Source organism: Bos javanicus, chromosome 14 (assembly GCF_032452875.1).
Source record: "Bos javanicus breed banteng chromosome 14, ARS-OSU_banteng_1.0, whole genome shotgun sequence".
NCBI classification, from domain to species: Eukaryota; Metazoa; Chordata; class Mammalia; order Artiodactyla; family Bovidae; genus Bos; species Bos javanicus.
Window position 1 is genome coordinate 61550955 of NC_083881.1, and position 17343 is coordinate 61568297.

Consider the following 17343-nt stretch of genomic DNA (forward strand, 5'->3'; position numbering starts at 1 on the left):
TTCATAATATGCAAGTGTGGTTAAAAAATGCAAGACATTTCAAAGCTATTTATATGTACAAAACAATCCTCTAATTTATGAGGACCACCATTTAGATGTGAAGATTCCACAAGAGCAGGCCCGTGCCTCTACTTGTCTTGCCCAGTGGGAGGGTTCATTTGAAGTTGTGGTTTACATTAGCAGCTTTTAAACACGGATCCAGGGCTGTGCATCTTTAGTTCCATTTGGGTTTTTTGGTCCTTTTTTTAAAGAAATCTTTATTATTACTAGCCATGCCACAGGGCATGCAGGAACTTATTTCCCAGACCCCGGATTGATCTGCGTCCCCTGCAGTGGAAGCATGGAGTCCTAACCACTGGACTACCAGAGAATTCTCTGTAATTTAATTGGTACACAAAACCAAGTATGTATAAACAAGCAAGTTTTAGAAGAAATGTCCATAGTCTACAGGAGTGTATCAAAGGACTTTATTTCTTAAATGAGTGCTGTGTACAACTGTCGAATATCATGATCTTTTCATCCATTACAAAAGTTCAGTCAACTGATTACTGGCAGTCTGCTTCACTTAGAGGCTGCTAGGTTACTGATGTTTAATAAACATTAAATAGATAAACTACATTAAATAACTAGATTTACCAAGAATAATTTAAAGAGATGCAATGGTAGAACAGTTACAATATCAGTGAGTATTACATGAATAACAGAAAAACATATTCACTGTGATATTTAAGAATACATATTACTAAGATTTCTCACTTCTAAAAATCTTCCCTGTGAAAGTAACACATCAAGTATTTTCGTAAGATTTCTCATTAAAATTTAAATCATAATTTAAAAAAGCACAAAAGTTTAGGGGAATATGTTACTTTTAGTAGTTTTCTTCAAAAAAATCTCAATTTCCTTGTTATCTAAAATCTGAAAATTAGAAAGAACAAGGTAAGTTGTAAATTATGCCAATCCATAGAATTTTCTCTCGAAAGAACCTGGGTATCTCATTTCGACCAAAAGGTAAGCAGAGACAGCTGTCCTTTCCCTCACAATGAACTCCTCTGCACAGCGCAGGTTTACCTTTAAGTCAGGAATGTTGAACTTTGAAGAAACTGCAAGGTTATTGTTTTTTGTAGTTGCCGCATGCAATTTCTCCCATGTTTGCTGACATGTTTTCTCCCCAGGAGCCGATATAAGCCAGAACTCAGTCATGTTGTTTACCAGATGTATCTTCCAAAATTAAGACTCTGAAAGGTAAAACAAAACTAAGTAAAAATACATTTACTACCACTTGTTTCTAAATTATTTCAGAGTGATAAGCACAGCCTGTTGCAAAACTGATTCAACAGTGGTATACAATCCTGAACAAACTCAAATTTACTTACCTGGATATAAGTCCATATAAATGGGAAACGGTGATTTATTTACATACAATACTAGGAAAAAGTGATGATAAAGACCTAATACATGAAGTACACAATTTTCTAAAAATGACCCAACATCCTAAAACGGGAGCTAGTCAAGAAGGGAGACTACCAAAAATGTCAGCCCCCAACAGTTTCAATCCCCCAAAGAAGTTGGAGAGTCACCAATTAATGGGTTTATCTTAAATTTTTAAAATAAAAAACCTAAATAGGAAGTGAAAAGCTATACATAACTCTGACCTTTGAAAAAGAACTGAATCAATGCACTTCAACAGTAGCCACCAAATAAATTTGCCACATCTGGTTTGGCAAATCCTACAAGGTCAGCCAAATTCTAATCCCTAGTCAAACTAATCTCAATCCCTAACATATACTTAATGGTCATCAACCACTTACAAATTTGCACACACAAAAAAATACTGCCAATCGGCCTTGTAAATCAGTCTTTTATTTAAAATATGCCTGGGAGGGGTGCATAACATACAACACTATTGGATCTGAGTAAGAGGCCGTGGTTCTCACTTTCCAGAGTTCCATTAAGCACACAATCCTCTTCCCCAACCTCTCTCCTCCCTTTTCCCCTCCTTCCTCTTTTCTCTCTCTCTCTCTCTCTCTCTCTCCACACACACACACACACACACACACACAAAAACAAAGCCCAAAGTCAAACTTGGGAATATAAGTAAGTAAGCACGAAAACACAAAATATAAAAGAACTCAATATAACAGTATCATTATTTCTACTTTAATATGCTTTCATTATAACCAACATAAACTTTCTACTACCACAACTTGTTTTGAAACCTTTCCTGAAATTTGGAGTCTTAGAAGATTAACTGTCTTACAGAGTTGTCCTGATAATAAATCAAATAATGAATGTGAAAGAACTCTGCAAATTTACATTTCCTTTAAAATGTAAAGCATGATAGTTAATTACAATGGACTTTCCTAATTATAGAAGCCCACTGTAATTAACCCTACCTAGTCAGTACACAATTGAAGGTGATCATAGATGTCATTCTACATACTTGTTTTTTCCTAACTTCCATTTCAAGAGCATCTACCATATACTAGGTACTGCTCTCAATGTCTTATACATTGTCATCTCAATTAATCTTCCTAACACCTCTATAAGATACATATGATCCTTTCCATTTACAGATTAAAAAACATTCTCAGAGCGATCAGACTGATAAAAATACAGATGCCGGTACTAAATCAATCTTTCAAGAATCCTACTCTAAGATGATTTTTCCAACATTACTGGGGAAAAAAAAAAAAGCTGCACTAAGAACTACACTCTCTCAAATGGCCAACAAACTAAACAGAGCTTTTGTAGTGACGGCAGGCCCAGACAAAGCACTCAGCCTGGCCAGAAAAGCAGTCTTTGATGACATTTTTAAACCTCCTCTCCTTGAAAAATGGCAGGTGATGGGATCATCAGTCCTGCTTATGACACTGTTAAATTATCTAAACTGCAGTTTCTTCAAAGATTGTAACAATAGGAGCTATTACAGTAGATGTCACTATCATACCACTCAGAGTTCTAGAAAATCTTTTTCAGCCAACAGGTTTTCAAACGATTTCAAGAAATAAGAAAGAGGACCACATTTTCTCATTTATAAATAAACATCTGCCCGACTTACTGAGTTTTCACTAGAGTTGAATGAAATGTCATGTTATTTCTAAATAGAACTAGAGTCCCCTCTGGCCTTCAAAGGCTACTCTCAGTATCCCAAGTAGGAAATATCTTGTTTACTTACTATCTTATCAATGCCACTGTAATGCAGTTATCACACTATCCTGCTTCATTTTTTTCATAACATTTTTTCCTCTCCACCTGACTGGGAAATCCTGAAGGACCAAAATCATGTCTTCTTTTCTAATGCCCTGAAAGCCCAGCATATACAATTCCTGTCAACATCAGGGACTTTATAAATGCCTGTTTTATGATAAAATGAAATATACCAATGACTCCAATCAAAAAATCTGATTGGAGGAAAAAAAATAAAAGCCAAGAAAAATATTTAAATGTTTTTAAACTTTTTTTTAACTTAGAGTCTTTCAGAAAACAACCTTAGAGTAACATAGACATTAAAAACTGATAAAGCTGCAAGTAACTAAGCCTTTGTCTTTCGTTATTTTAAGTTGTGAATACAGAAATATAAAAAAGAGAGATTGAGAAAGAACCTCTAGGTACTTTAGGCAAAGCAATGGCCTCATTTCTTCTGTCCTCTGGTCAAAGCGAACTAACTATACAAGAGGAACCTGATGGGAAAGACAAGCTACTGAAGTATCTAAGGATAAATATAAGAACTGCTCATGAGAAAAGTATCAGTAAGTCTTCCGCAAAATCCCTGTTTTTAAACAAATTCTTTATTTTTTAAACAATGCCCACTGTTATCTGGTCACTTAGACAAGTCACATAAAAATTTTTCTCTTTGAAATTTAAGTACAATTTAAGCTCAGTTCCAATAAACTAATCTCTGCAGATGAACATGTGTGTGTGTCTGTGTGTGTGTGCGAGGGGGAAGGGATGGTAAAAAAATGAAATTCATGTTACAAAACACATTTCTCTTTCTCTCTGAGCTGCACAGAAACAGAGTCAAACCTGTCCAAAAAGTCTGGACACTTCTACCTCTGTTGACTGCTTCAATTCACTGGTTTTTATGCCTAATTATTTCCCTTTGTTTCATCTTGTATATGGAAGTCAGGCATTAACATAGGCAAATCACGTTAAACAAAAGAGAAAATGATTTAAAAGGCATTCCTCAAAACTCAGATCAAGGTTGAAGTCCCTCTGTTACGCGTGTGTATTTGGCTGCTCTCTGGGTGGTCTTTTTTATACTCAAGGTGATTCCAGTTTAGATGCTGAACATTCCCGAACTGTTAGCTCCAGCCTAGGCTCCTCTGTGCATCCAGAGCTGTACCCAACAAGTCTCGACTACAAGACTTTTTCACCTGAATATCTCAAAAAACAAAACCAAAAACACATTTCTAGTCAGACTCCTAATCCCTTCCCCCAAACCTGGTCCTACTTCCGTGTTCCCTTAGCACACCTAGTCCCTGCAACACTGGACAACCGTAATTGTCAAATGTCATCAAGATAGCAGCCAATACTTCTTGCGCACTTCCTACCTACCAGCCCCAGTTAAAACAGTTTATATGGATTAGCTCATTTAGCATACTGGATGGACAGTACTTATAAAAGAAGAAACCAAGGCACAAAAAATGCCTCATAAATTATGATATATATTATAGTGCATTATCATGTCACATATCACACGAGTGTCATGTATCACATGCTTATATGCTAAGCATGAATGTGTTATATGCTCTCATAGCACCTTTTCAGTATTTCCTTGAGAGACATTTTTATTGATATCTTTCTGCCAAATAAACTGCACATTAGAGGAGGTGGAAAGCATGATAGTTTTTGCTACAAGTGTATTCTTAGTACCTGGCACAGAAGCTGGTATGCAAAACCTCAAAAACTACGTGTTGAATTATTTCTGAATGAATACCTAACAGTGAAGATGAAACAAGAGAATAAAGTACCTTGCTTATTAATTGGTTAGGTCCCCTTTACTTCCTTTACATTAAAAGAAAAATCAATTTCACTGAAGTATCATTTATATACAGTAAAATGTACCCACAAGAGCACAGCTGGATGAGTTTTTGACACACACACACACACCTGTGTAACCACCACCAAAACCAAGGTTAAGAACATTTCTGTCTTCCCAAACCCTTCCCTCACATACAGGGTCAGTCAGTCCCAGCCCCACTGCAGACCTTGGCCAGATGCTAATCTGTTTTTTGCCGCACTCTAGGCTCATTGGGCCTGACCTAGAATTCCTGTGTAAATGAAGCCCACACTGCATTCTCTTTTGTATCTGGCTTCCTTTGCTCAGCACGGCTTTGATCGCCCATATCCTGTGTGCGGTTCATTCCGGTTTACTTCTTAGTGTTCCATTACATGAATGTACTATGGTTTGCGGTTCCATTCACCTGTTGGGGCCACTAACAACAAAGAACATTCCTTTTCAAAGCCTTTGTGAAAATACATATACATTTATCTTGGATAAACATCTAGAATTTCTGAGTCAAATGACTAACCTATATTTAACCTTATAAGAAGTCATCAAACTTTCCCAAAGTAGATGAAGTACTTTGCATTCCATTAGCAAGATACACAGTCCCAGCTGTCTCGCAGGTCCACTAACACTTAGTGCTATCAGCCTCCTTTGAGCTATTCCAGTGGGCTGTAGCTCTCACTTCCACGATGGCTACAGTTCGGGATCTTTTCACCTCATCAGCCAGCTGTATATCTTCTTTGTGAAGTTTCTATTCAAATACTGTGTCCATTTTTTTTTAATTGCATTGACCTTACTGAGTTAGTTTTTTGTATGATCTTGGTGCAATTTCTTTGAGATGTGTGTGTGTATAAAACATGTATTCTGTGCCTTGCCTTTCCTTAATGGTGCTCTTGAGCAGAAGTTTTCAATTCTGATGTCCAGTTTATCAACTTTTTCTATGATTCGTTTACCCCAGGGTCACAAGGATTTATCCTGCTTGTAGTTCAGAGAAATTCTTGAACCTGTGTTTAGAGTTTTCAACAATTCAGGACAAAATTCATTTTCTTCAAAATTGGTTCTTACTTCTTTCCCTTTCCTGAGACAGATATGGCATGTGTATTAAACCACCTGACACTGTCCCACAAGTCACTGAGCTTCCATTCTTTTTTTTTTTCAACTGTTTTTCTCTCTACACTTCAGTTTAGAAACTTTCTTGCTACATCTTCTTGTTGGTTAACTTTTTCTTTACAGTTATCTGCTATTTATCTCAAGAAGTGAATTTTTCATATTTTTCAGCCTTGTAAGTTCTGTCTTTTAAAACTTCTTTCTTCATTATTTTCATGTTTTCTATTAAATCCCTGAGCATATCTGTAATTCACAACATTAAACTGTTGATCACTTGATTTTGTGTTAAGAATGTTGTTTTAATATATGTAAACATATAGCAGGTTCACTGCTATTCAGCAGAAGCTAACACAACTGTAAAGCAACTCTACTCCAATAAAACCTATTTTTAAAAAATTTAAAAGAATGTTATGCTTTAAAACAGTATGAAAAGGCAAAATGATAGGATACTGAAAGAGGAACTCCCCAGGTCAGTAGGTGCCCAATATTCTACTGGAGATCAGTGGAGAAATAACTCCAGAAAGAATGGAGGGAGGGAACCAAAGCAAAAACAGTACCCAGCTGTGGATGTGACTGGTGATAGAAGCAAGGTCCGATGCTGTAAAGAGCAATACTACATAGGAACCTGGTCCATGAATCAAGGCAAATTGGAAGTGGTCAAACAAGAGATGGCAAGACTGAATGTCGACATTCTAGGAATCAGCAAACTGAAATGGACTGGAATGGGTGAATTTAACTCAGATGACCATTATATCTACTACTGCGGGCAGGAATCCCTCAGAAGAAATGGAGTGGCCATCATGGTCAACAAGAGAGTCCGAAATGCAGTACTTGGATGCAATCTCAAAAACGACAGAATGATCTCTGTTCGTTTCCAAGGCAAACCATTCAGTATCACAGTAATCCAAGTCTATGTAACCCAAGCAGTAACGCTGAAGAAGCTGAAATTGAATGGTTCTATGAAGACCTACAAGACCTTTTAGAATTAACACCCAAAAGAGATGTCCTTTTCATTACAGGGGACTGGAATGCAAAAGTAGGAAGTCAAGAAACACCTGAGGTAACAGGAAAATTTGGCCTTGGAATACGGAATGAAGCAGGGCAAAGACTAATAGAGTTTTGCCAAGAAAATGCACTGGTCATAACAAACACCCTCTTCCAACAACACAAGAGAAGACTCTACACATGGACATCACCAGATGGTCAACACCGAAATCAGATTGATTATATTCTTTGCAGTCAAAGATGGAGAAGCTCTATACAGTCAGCAAAAACAAGACCAGGAGCTGACTGTGGCTCAGACCATGAACTCCTTACTGCCAAATTCAGACTGAAATTGAAGAAAGTAGGGAAAACCACTAGACCATTCAGGTATGACCTAAATCAGACCCCTTATGATTATACAGTGGAAGTGAGAAATAGATTGAAGGGCCTAGATCTGATAGATAGGGTGCCTGATGAATTATGGAATAAGGTTGGTGACATTGTACAGGAGACAGGGATCAAGACCATTCCCATGGAAAAGAAATGCAAAAAAGCAAAATGGCTGTCTGGGGAGGCCTTACAAATAGCTGTGAAAAGAAGAGAAGCAAAAAGCAAAGGAGAAAAGGAAAGATATAAACATCTGAATGCAGAGTTCCAAAGAATATCAAGAAAAGAAAGCCTTCTTCAGCAATCAATGCAAAGAAATAGAGGAAAAACACAGAATGGGAAAGACTAGGGATCTCTTCAAGAAAATCAGAGATACCAAAGGAACATTTCATGCAAAGATGGGCTCGATAAAGGACAGAAATGGTATGGACCTAACAGAAGCAGAAGATATTAAGAAGAGGTGGCAAGAACACACAGAACTGTACAAAAAAGATCTTCACGACCCAGATAATCACGATGATGTGATCACTCACCTAGAGCCAGACATCCTGGAATGTGAAGTCAAGTGGGCCTTAGAAAGCATCACTACGAACAAAGCTAGTGGAGGTGATGCAATTCCAGGGGAGCTATTTCAAATCCTGAAAGATGATGCTGTGAAAGTGCTGCACTCAATATGCCAGCAAATTTGGAAAACTCAGCAGTGGCCACAGGACTGGAAAATGTCAGTTTTCATTCCAATCCCAAAGAAAGGCAATGCCAAAGAATGCTCAGACTACCGCACAATTGCACTCATCTCACACGCTAGTAAAGTAATGCTCAAAATTCTCCAAGCCAGGCTTCAGCAATATGTGAACCGTGAACTTCCTGATGTTCAAGCTGGTTTTAGAAAGGGCAGAGGAACCAGAGATCAAATTGCCAACATCTGCTGGATCATGGAAAAAGCAAGAGTTCCAGAAAAACATCTATTTCTGCTTTATTGACTATGCCAAAGCCTTTGTCTGTGTGGATCACAATACACTGTGGAAAATTCTGAAAGAGATGGGAATACCAGACCACCTGACCTGCCTCTTGAGAAATTTGTATGCAGGTCAGGAAGCAACAGTTAGAACTGGACATGGAACAACAGACTGGTTCCAAATAGGAAAAGGAGTTCGTCAAGGCTGTATATTGTCACCCTGTTTATTTAACTTATACCCAGAGTACATCATGAGAAACGCTGGACTGGAAGAAACACAAGCTGGAATCAAGACTACCAGGAGAAATATCAATCACCTCTGATATGCAGATGACACCACCCTTATGGCAGAAAGTGAAGAGGAACTCAAAAGCCTCTTGACGAAAGTGAAAGCGGAGAGTGAAAAAGTTGGCTTAAAACCCAACATTCAGAAAACGAAGATCATGGCATCCGGTCCCATCACTTCATGGGAAATAGATAGGGAAACAGTGGAAACAGTGTCAGACTTTATTTTTCTGGGCTCCAAAATCACTGCAGATGGTGACTGCAGCCATGAAATTAAAAGACGCTTACTCCTTGGAAGGAAAGTTATGACCAACCTAGATAGCATATTCAAAGGTAGAGACATTACTTTGCCAACAAAGGTTCATCTAGTCAAGGCTATGGTTTTTCCTGTGGTCATGTATGGATGTGAGAGTTGCTGAGCGCCAAAGAATTGATGCTTTTGAACTGTGGTATTGGAGAAGACTCTTGAGAGTCCCTTGGACTGCAAGGAGATCCAACCAGTCCATTCTGAAGGAGATCAGCCCTGGGTGTTCTTTGGAAGGAATGATGCTAAAGCTGAAAGTCCAGTGCTTTGGCCACCTCATGCGAAGAGCTGACTCACTGGAAAAGACTCTGATGCTGGGAGGGACTGGGGGCAGGAGGAGAAGGGAACGACAGAGTATGAGATAGCTGGATGGCATCACTGACTCGATGGACATGAGTCTGAGTGAACTCCAGGAGTTGGTGATGGACAGCGAGGTGGGGTCGCAAAGAGTCGGACACGACTGAGCGACTGATCTGATCTGATCTGATGCTTTAAAAAAGTTTTGTTTTTTTTTTTTTAAAGGCGGGATCCCCAGGTGGTCCAGTGGTTGGGACTCTGCTCTCACTGCTGAGGGCCCAGGTTCAATCCCTAATCAGGGAACTAAGATCTGCAAGACACTTGGTGCGACCAAAAAAATAAATATTAATAAAAATATGTTGTGCTTTGTTCTGACAGTCTTAAGTTACTTAAGCTTTAGCATGTTTCATTCAAGGCTGGCAATGGGCTGGCCAAAAAATTCTTCTGGGTTTTCTTGTAAAATCTTAAGGAAAAACCCAAAAGAAAATTTTGGCCAGCCCAATACTTTGTTAGGTTAGGTCTAAATCTTTACTCTGGGGCTAACTTAGCCCTACCAGTTAAGATCTGATTTTCCTGGGATTCCTCCGGATGCCCCAGGGATTCATAAGGTATTCATAAGCCCTTCAGCACCATGAGCTCTGCCAACTGTCTAGTTTAAAGCTCTCTAGTCATTCTTTTGCTGGAATGTACCTGTGCCTGAAGCATGAGATCAAGGTCTTTTTATCTCACTGGGAACTGCAGCCATAAAGAATCCAAACGCCAGTTTCCAAAGGAAACGCAATGCAACCACCAGGGCACTGCACTGAGAATATGAAGACGTGGAATCTAATCCCAGTTCTGCATGTCATCGTCTGCATAAATGTCTTCATTTGCAAAATGAGAGGATTGGATTCCCACATCCAGGATCCTTTTTTGCTTCTATATTCCATCAATCTATACTGGGTAGGACCCAGGACCCTTTTATTTTCTTGTTAAATCCTTCAAGTGAATCAGACGATGAGTCAGGTTTTAGAACCACTGTAGTAGAACAAGCATTTCCATGATTAGTGAATTATACAGTAAATGTTACATGAAATGGCAACCGTTCCTTAATAAGATGGCTACATGTCACATCATCACAAACAAGAATCACACAGTATTGTCAGGTCCATAATGCAGGAATGATTTTTGTTCTATGGAATGTAGAAACTTTAAATGTATCAACTCACTTTTCGCATGCTTTCAATGGTGGCTTATGAACTTAAAAAATAAGTGAAAAGCAAAATGACATATGAAATCAAGTACAGAACAAAACAAAATCTGGGTAAACTATTGCTTTGCTCAAGAAACACACAATTTTATTTCATTTGTGAAGGACAGAATACAGAGGATTTTTAAATGCCATATATATAAATAGGTGGGTTTGTGACCACAGTGTAGAGTCCTGATTCACTCCCAAAACTTCTTGAAAATTTTTTCCAGGGCTAAAAAGACTACTCTAGGGACTTCCCCTGGAGGTCCAGTGGTTAAGACTCCACCTTCCAATGCAGGGACAGGGGTTCGATCTCTTGGGAGCTAGGGTGCCACAAATTTGTTTTTTTTTTTATTTAAAAAAAAATTGCTTTAGGTAATGGGAGGCTGTGCGTGTTAAGTTGCTTCAGTTGTGTCCAACTTTTTGTGACGCTGTGGACTGTGGCCCACCAGGCTCCTCTGTCCATGGATTCTCCAGGCATGAATACTAGAGTGGGTTGCCATACACTCCTCCAAGGAGGAGCAGAAAGAAAACAAGGCACATGATGAGATTAAAAAAATCGAGCAGAATACACTGGAGGCACAAGAGAAACACTAGTCACATTTCTTAAACACTTCTATCTGTCTGACTGCAATAAGTATGCTTTTTTTTTTTTTAAACAGTAACAAGTCTTTTTCAAAATGGAGGGAAGGAAAGAAGAAAGGAAATCCTGGTTCAAAGCTCAGAACCTGTTTATTTCATTACTGTATCACCCACTTCTAAGAATTTAAAGGCAGTGGATTATTTTCCAATCACAAGTGATTAGGATGCGAAATAAAAAGAGTAAAGCAGGGACTTGCCTGACAGTCCAGTGGTTACGCCTGTGCTTCCAGTGCAGGGGTCATGGATTCAAGAGCGCTCAAATCCCACAGAATCCCCAAAATCCCCTACTCCAAAAGAAGAGTAAGTAACAACTATCATGATAATACAAGAGGTGAGGATAATAAACTCAAACAGCTACTAGCACTTCTTCTGTGGATGAAAGTAAGAGCCTGACCAAAGACAGGGGCAACCACAGAAAACAGGGCATCCCAGTAAGTGCTCCAATATTTAACTGCTTTCAAGAAACCAACACCTCAGTCTCTGAAATGCAACCACCTTTCACAGTAAATTTAAATTTCACAGTGAAGACTGATGGGGGTCTACATGCAAAAAAAAAACATTCTTTTACAGTCCTTGAAAATACCAAGCTGTTCACTAAAGTGGCTTATTTCAACCTGCACAAGGAGGAATACCTCAGATATCACGAAGTATCACACAGCCTTCCAACTGTGACACATCAGCGTCGAACAGAACTGATCACAGTGTAAAACAGCCCCAATCCATCCTTCTTAAAAGGCTGCTAATCCTTCCCCGGAAATTTTAATACCACACAAATAAAAGGTAAGAATAATTACCTGAATGGTAACTTCTGCATGAATGAATAATTCTGAATGCTAAATTCTATCCTTCAACAAGGAAACATCTTAACTGGGATTGTTGGAGGGGCTTACTCACAATAAAATTTGTTTAAATAAAAGCTTCCAATAACAACAAGGAATTCTACCTCTCCAGGGAGACTTTGGTGATTTATATGTAAGTTTGAAACTGTTAGGATACACACCTTCTTTAAATCAATCTTAACTTTTGTGTTCTCTTGTCTTCAACTGAAACAGCACTTATAGATGGCCTATAATCACATTAAGGATTACCTGAACTTCATGCCATAAATATACTGAAATGTGAAAGACTTTTAGTAGATGTATTTTATAAACAGCCATCTTTTTTACATCTTTGTATCTGGCTAGAAGTACATTTGGAAAAGCCAAGCCTTACTTAGGCATGTTAATGCTAAGCTGCTTCAGTCGAATCCGACTCTGTGCAACCCCATAGACAGCAGCCCACGAGACTCCCTGGTCCCTGGGATTCTCAAGGCAAGAACACTGGAGTGGGTTGCCATTTCCTTCTCCAATGCATGAAAGTGAAAAGTGAAAGTGAAATCGCTCAGTCATGTTCAACTCTTAGCGACCCTGTGGACTGCAGCCTACCAGGCTCCTCTGTCCATTGGATTTTCCAGGCAAGAGTACTGGAGTGGGGTGCCATTACCTTCTCCTACTTAGGCATAGATGCCATCATAAAAACAGAAACAGGCCAGAAAGATAACAACACATAACACAATGTTAAAAAAAAAAAATCTCTTGCAATTTCTGCTAAAGCAAGTTGAATCCACAGACAGGCAAGGAGATCACTGTACCATTACTGAAAGGAATCACCAGAACCTTCGGAGCGCCCAGACACTTCCTCTCTGCCACAGGCAACTCAACACTGACCCAGGGAGCAAACAATTCCTTCCATGCCAGGAAACTCCCTGACTCTACACTCATTGTCTCCCAAAATGTTACTTCCCTTCTCTTTCAGGTTGGTATCTGATAATAGTGACTGAATCACAACACCATGTTTCTCACCAGAAGGTGTTAATATCTCTAAGACGATGTATTCTAGCCTGAAATTCAACAAGCCAAAGACTTGAAACAAGTTTCATCACTCAAGTAAGCTTGAGATCCTGTTTCCTGGTAATGACAACCACTTATTAAATATGTGCTATGTTAGATCAGTACTCAATATGCTAAGCACTTTTATACTTGATTCCTTCAAGGAAGATGGTATCACCACCCTTATTTGCAGATGAGAGGGCAGTTAATGAAGTCTTGCCCAAGGTCACAGAGCTAGTGACTACATACATTTTACATGCAAGTTTACTAAAACACTACTCTTAACCTCTATGCCCCCAACATATAGTAGAGGGCCTGTCACTAAGAAGCACTCAGGTATATGTTCAACAGATAAAGGATGCCATCGCAAAGGGTGCTGCACAACCAAATGGTACCTCTCTCCTTCAGGAGTTTCGAAATGTCTGGGATCATTTTAGGTTGTCCCAATGTGGGGGTCACTACCATCATTTAGCGGCTGGTGGCCAAACAAGAGGCAGTTCTGTCCACAATGCCAACAGCACCCATGAAGAAACACTAAACTATAGGCTAGCCCATTAACAACAACAACAAAAAACTGTCATGGTTAAGTCAATCCACCTATTAACCACCTTTATTTACAAATAACTTCCTATTCATGGATAGTTTGCATAAAATATCTTAAAAGATACATCATCCTCTTTCTATAAAATACCATTTTTACATTTGTCTAGCATCTTATTTTCAAATACAGAGCTAAGGTTGTATCTTCTGGTCTATGATGGAACCAAAGCACCTCTCCTCCACTGCCCTAAGGACTCCTCTTGGAACTCAATAAATATACAGCAGATTTGCTACACCTGTGGAACAGAAATTTGCTTCATTATCAAGATCAGAGTTTGAATTTTCTAGTTCCAAGGATCACTCATGTCGAAAGGAAAATTTAGATTGCCTGGTGAAGAGAATTTAGATTGCCTGGTTTCACCGCTTGAGCTGTCTTTCCAAGAGCACCATGCTAATGGTTTACTGTGTCTTTAAAATATCAGTGAAATGTGAGCTGAACATGAATTAGATTGTAAATGAAAAGGTATAAAGTTGCACAGCCAAAGAGTGAAAAAGGTTTACTCTGGCAGACAGATCAGAACACGTACAAGAACAAAATTCAACTAAGAGGTATGTATTTCCATGGGGTCACAAACAGTCAGACACGACTGAAGGACTGAGTACACACACACACATTTGGTGCAAACTGTAGTTACCCCTAAGCAGACTCAAGCTCAAAAGGAAGACTGATCACTTAGGGACTGTGGACCAGAAGGAGACCCTTTGGCAAAGGTTTATTTTGGCATTCCAGCTTTGCTCTTTGGCCAATGCAATTATTTCCAAAGTTGTGGAAATAATCAGGGAATCAGACTTTTGAGGCCCAAATGTTTCTTTTTAGGTAGAGAGAACTAATGTAAATAAGGCTCCGAAGACTGACATCAAAAAATAAAAGTGATCATTTACTGCCCAGTTCTATACACGAACCATCTAGCTCGCGGCATTTAGTCAGATCCCGAGTACTGTTTCTTTAGATTTTATCTAGTCCCTGAAAGATACACCAAAAGAGAAAAAGATCCGGGAGTTCTGAGACATAAACCCGAGGTTCCCTCTTTCGGCACCATTTGAGACGTGCTGGTTGCCAGAGAACCGTGATTGACAAGCTGAGCACCTTTTGCCCACCCTGCTGCTTATTATCTCCTCCACCTGAACTGTAAACTGAACAGCTTCACCCAAACTAACTAAAAAACGGTTTTTAAAGCACTGACCACCGCTGCAGAATCCCTTTGAAGCTGTCCTACTCAAGTTTCACCGAAAGTGCTGAATCAAAGGTAAGAATGCACTAGGAGAAACTCACCCTTCTCTCTAGAGAGATTGTGGTTAAGTACTGGGCAGGTAATTGGCAGTCAGAAGACAGTAGAAGTTATGCTAGACTTAAAACACATCATTTGATCTGTTTCTAGGTCCAAGAGTCTATCTAGATAGGTCCCGGTCTATACGATGAATGGCACTTTCATCTACTTCCTCTCAAAGACCTGTGAGAACAAAACAAACAAGAAAGGGGCTTCCGGGGCAGCCCAGTGGTGAAGGATCTGCCTCGCAACGCAGGGGACATGGGTTCGATCCCCGGCCAGGAAGATCCCACATGCCTCAGGACAACTAAACCACAACTACTGAGCCAGCCCGCTAGAGTCTGTGCTTCACAAAAAAGCACACAACTCGAGAAACCTGCACACCACAGCTAGAGAGTATCCCCCCGCGGCAACTAGAGAAAGCCGGCTCACAGCAAGGAAGACCCAGCGCAATAAAAAACAATAATTAAAAAAAAACAAAAAACGTAATTCCTGTGACTGTTGTTCAATAAAAGGTATTCGGGAGTAGATGACAGTACCAAAGGATAAGTTCAGAAGGCCAAAACAGTTCACAACTCCTTCACAAAGGAGTCTCCCCAACCCCCAAATGATCCAACATCTGTGTACTTCAGGGCTGTTTGGGGGGGGGGGGGGTAGTTACAAAAACCCTCAGTGAGGGATGCAAACACAATCTAATCTTTTCTCCCCTTTGCTCCTGCGTTTCTCAGGTGATTCAATTTGCCGGTGTGACTCTCTCCTCCAGTTCCTTTTCAGAGTTTCTTGCCTACTCTTCCCCCATTCTAATTAAACAACAACAACAAAAAAAAAACACTGAGTTCTCTGGAATCCCGTTTTTTCCCCTGTCACAGGGACCCTGCGTCCTCGGTGAGGGTCTCCTAGACCCTCTAAACTGCCATCACCTTACTCGCAAGCACGTACGCCCAGGGGAGGCTGTCCCGCTCGCTGTGACCTCACACACACCACCCCGTATCCTCATCTGGGCCACTCTGTTACCTTTCGTCCCCCGGAGCTAGGATTCGCTGTGACCCTTACCCCAACCCAAGGAGAAACGCCTCAGACCCGCAGTGTTTATGTCTGCCTCTGCCACAGAACAGCCCCTAGGGCCCTTTCTCTTTTCCCCTCCTTCCATTCCCCTTAGAGACAGAACCCAGGCCCACGGCGGCGACAAACTCGCGCCGAGAAACTGGACACGGCCGCCCAGCCGGCGGCTCCAACGCCACAGCCTCGGCCCCCGCGCGCGCCCCCATCCTTCCCAAGCCGCGACCACAGCGCGAGCTTCGGCCCGGCCGGGGTTTCCGAGGGGAGGTAGCCATCGCTCACTGACCCAGGGAAGTGTCAAACGAGGACGTGCCGGCAGTAACAGGCAGAGAGGCGGACAGCCTGGCAGGCGTTAACGGCTCAGCGCTCCATCCCCTCCCCGACCTAAGCTCCGGCCTCACGGCTTCCTCGACCGCGGCGCCTACGGAGCAAGTCACGTGCCAGCCGGGACGGTCAGCTGACCACGGCGCGCTCCGCCCCGCCTACGTGCGCCGCTCCGCCTACGCGCGCGCCACTGCGCAGCCGCCGCGGCCGAGCCCACGGAAGAGGGGCGGGGCTGGGAGGCTCCCCGGGGAGCGGGGGAAAGCCAGAAGTCTGAGCGGGCAGAGCTCTTCCGGGGAGGGTGGGGTTTCTGCGTCTGGAGTTCTGCCCGCCACCTGTGAATTTCATCGCTGCCATCCTTAAGGTTACCCCACTTATTTTCATGTTTCTGCGGCTTGGAATTTGCCTTCAGACTTCTCCACTCAGGATTTTCTTCGGACAGCCCGGTTTTCTGAGTAATATCCTTAAGAGTTCCCTTCAGCCTCTGATTCACCTTTTCCTTCCAGTCCACTTCGAGTTAATTCCATAAATGTCCTTGGAGCATTTACTATACGCTCGTCATTGTGCTCATTATCTTAGGATTGTCTACCGACGTGAATCACTCCTTGCAGGAGAAAGCTTGTAATCTTGTTCAGGCGTCTGTGAGGCCTGTGATAAACATCGGATAGTTGGAACCACAGTAGATAAAAATGAAAACCAAACAAGGTTACAGGGCAGAGGCACGGACAGGAGAAATCATGTCCTCTGGGAGAAAAAGATAGCAAACCGCTCTCCTGATATTTCATATTTCATTAGCTTGGGAAGGTAGGTGGTATTATTCTGGTTCAGAACATAGTTTAGAAACGTTCAGTTCAGTCGCTCAGTCGTGTCCGACTCTGCGACCGCAGAAATTGCAGCACGCCAGGCCTCCTTGTCCATCACCAACTCCCGGAGTTCACCCAAACTCATATCCATCGAGTCGGTGATGCTATCCAGCCATCTCATCCTCTGTCGTCCCTTTCTCCTGCCCCCAATCCCTCCTAGCATC

The 17343-nt window shown here is 41.1% G+C and overlaps 1 protein-coding gene across 1 annotated transcript in view; it reads right to left on the reverse strand.

The window, feature by feature from the left end:
- Nucleotides 1–16465, reverse strand: part of ATP6V1C1 (ATPase H+ transporting V1 subunit C1) — a 41820-nt gene extending 25355 nt beyond the window's left edge. The window contains exons 1-2 of the mRNA XM_061439236.1: nucleotides 16282–16465; nucleotides 1069–1235 (exon numbers count right to left, since the gene is read on the reverse strand). Of these exons, the coding sequence (XP_061295220.1) occupies nucleotides 1069–1200 (132 nt within the window). The 5' untranslated portion in view covers nucleotides 1201–1235; nucleotides 16282–16465. The remainder of the gene's footprint in view (nucleotides 1–1068; nucleotides 1236–16281) is intronic.
- Nucleotides 16466–17343: the final 878 nt, after the last annotated feature.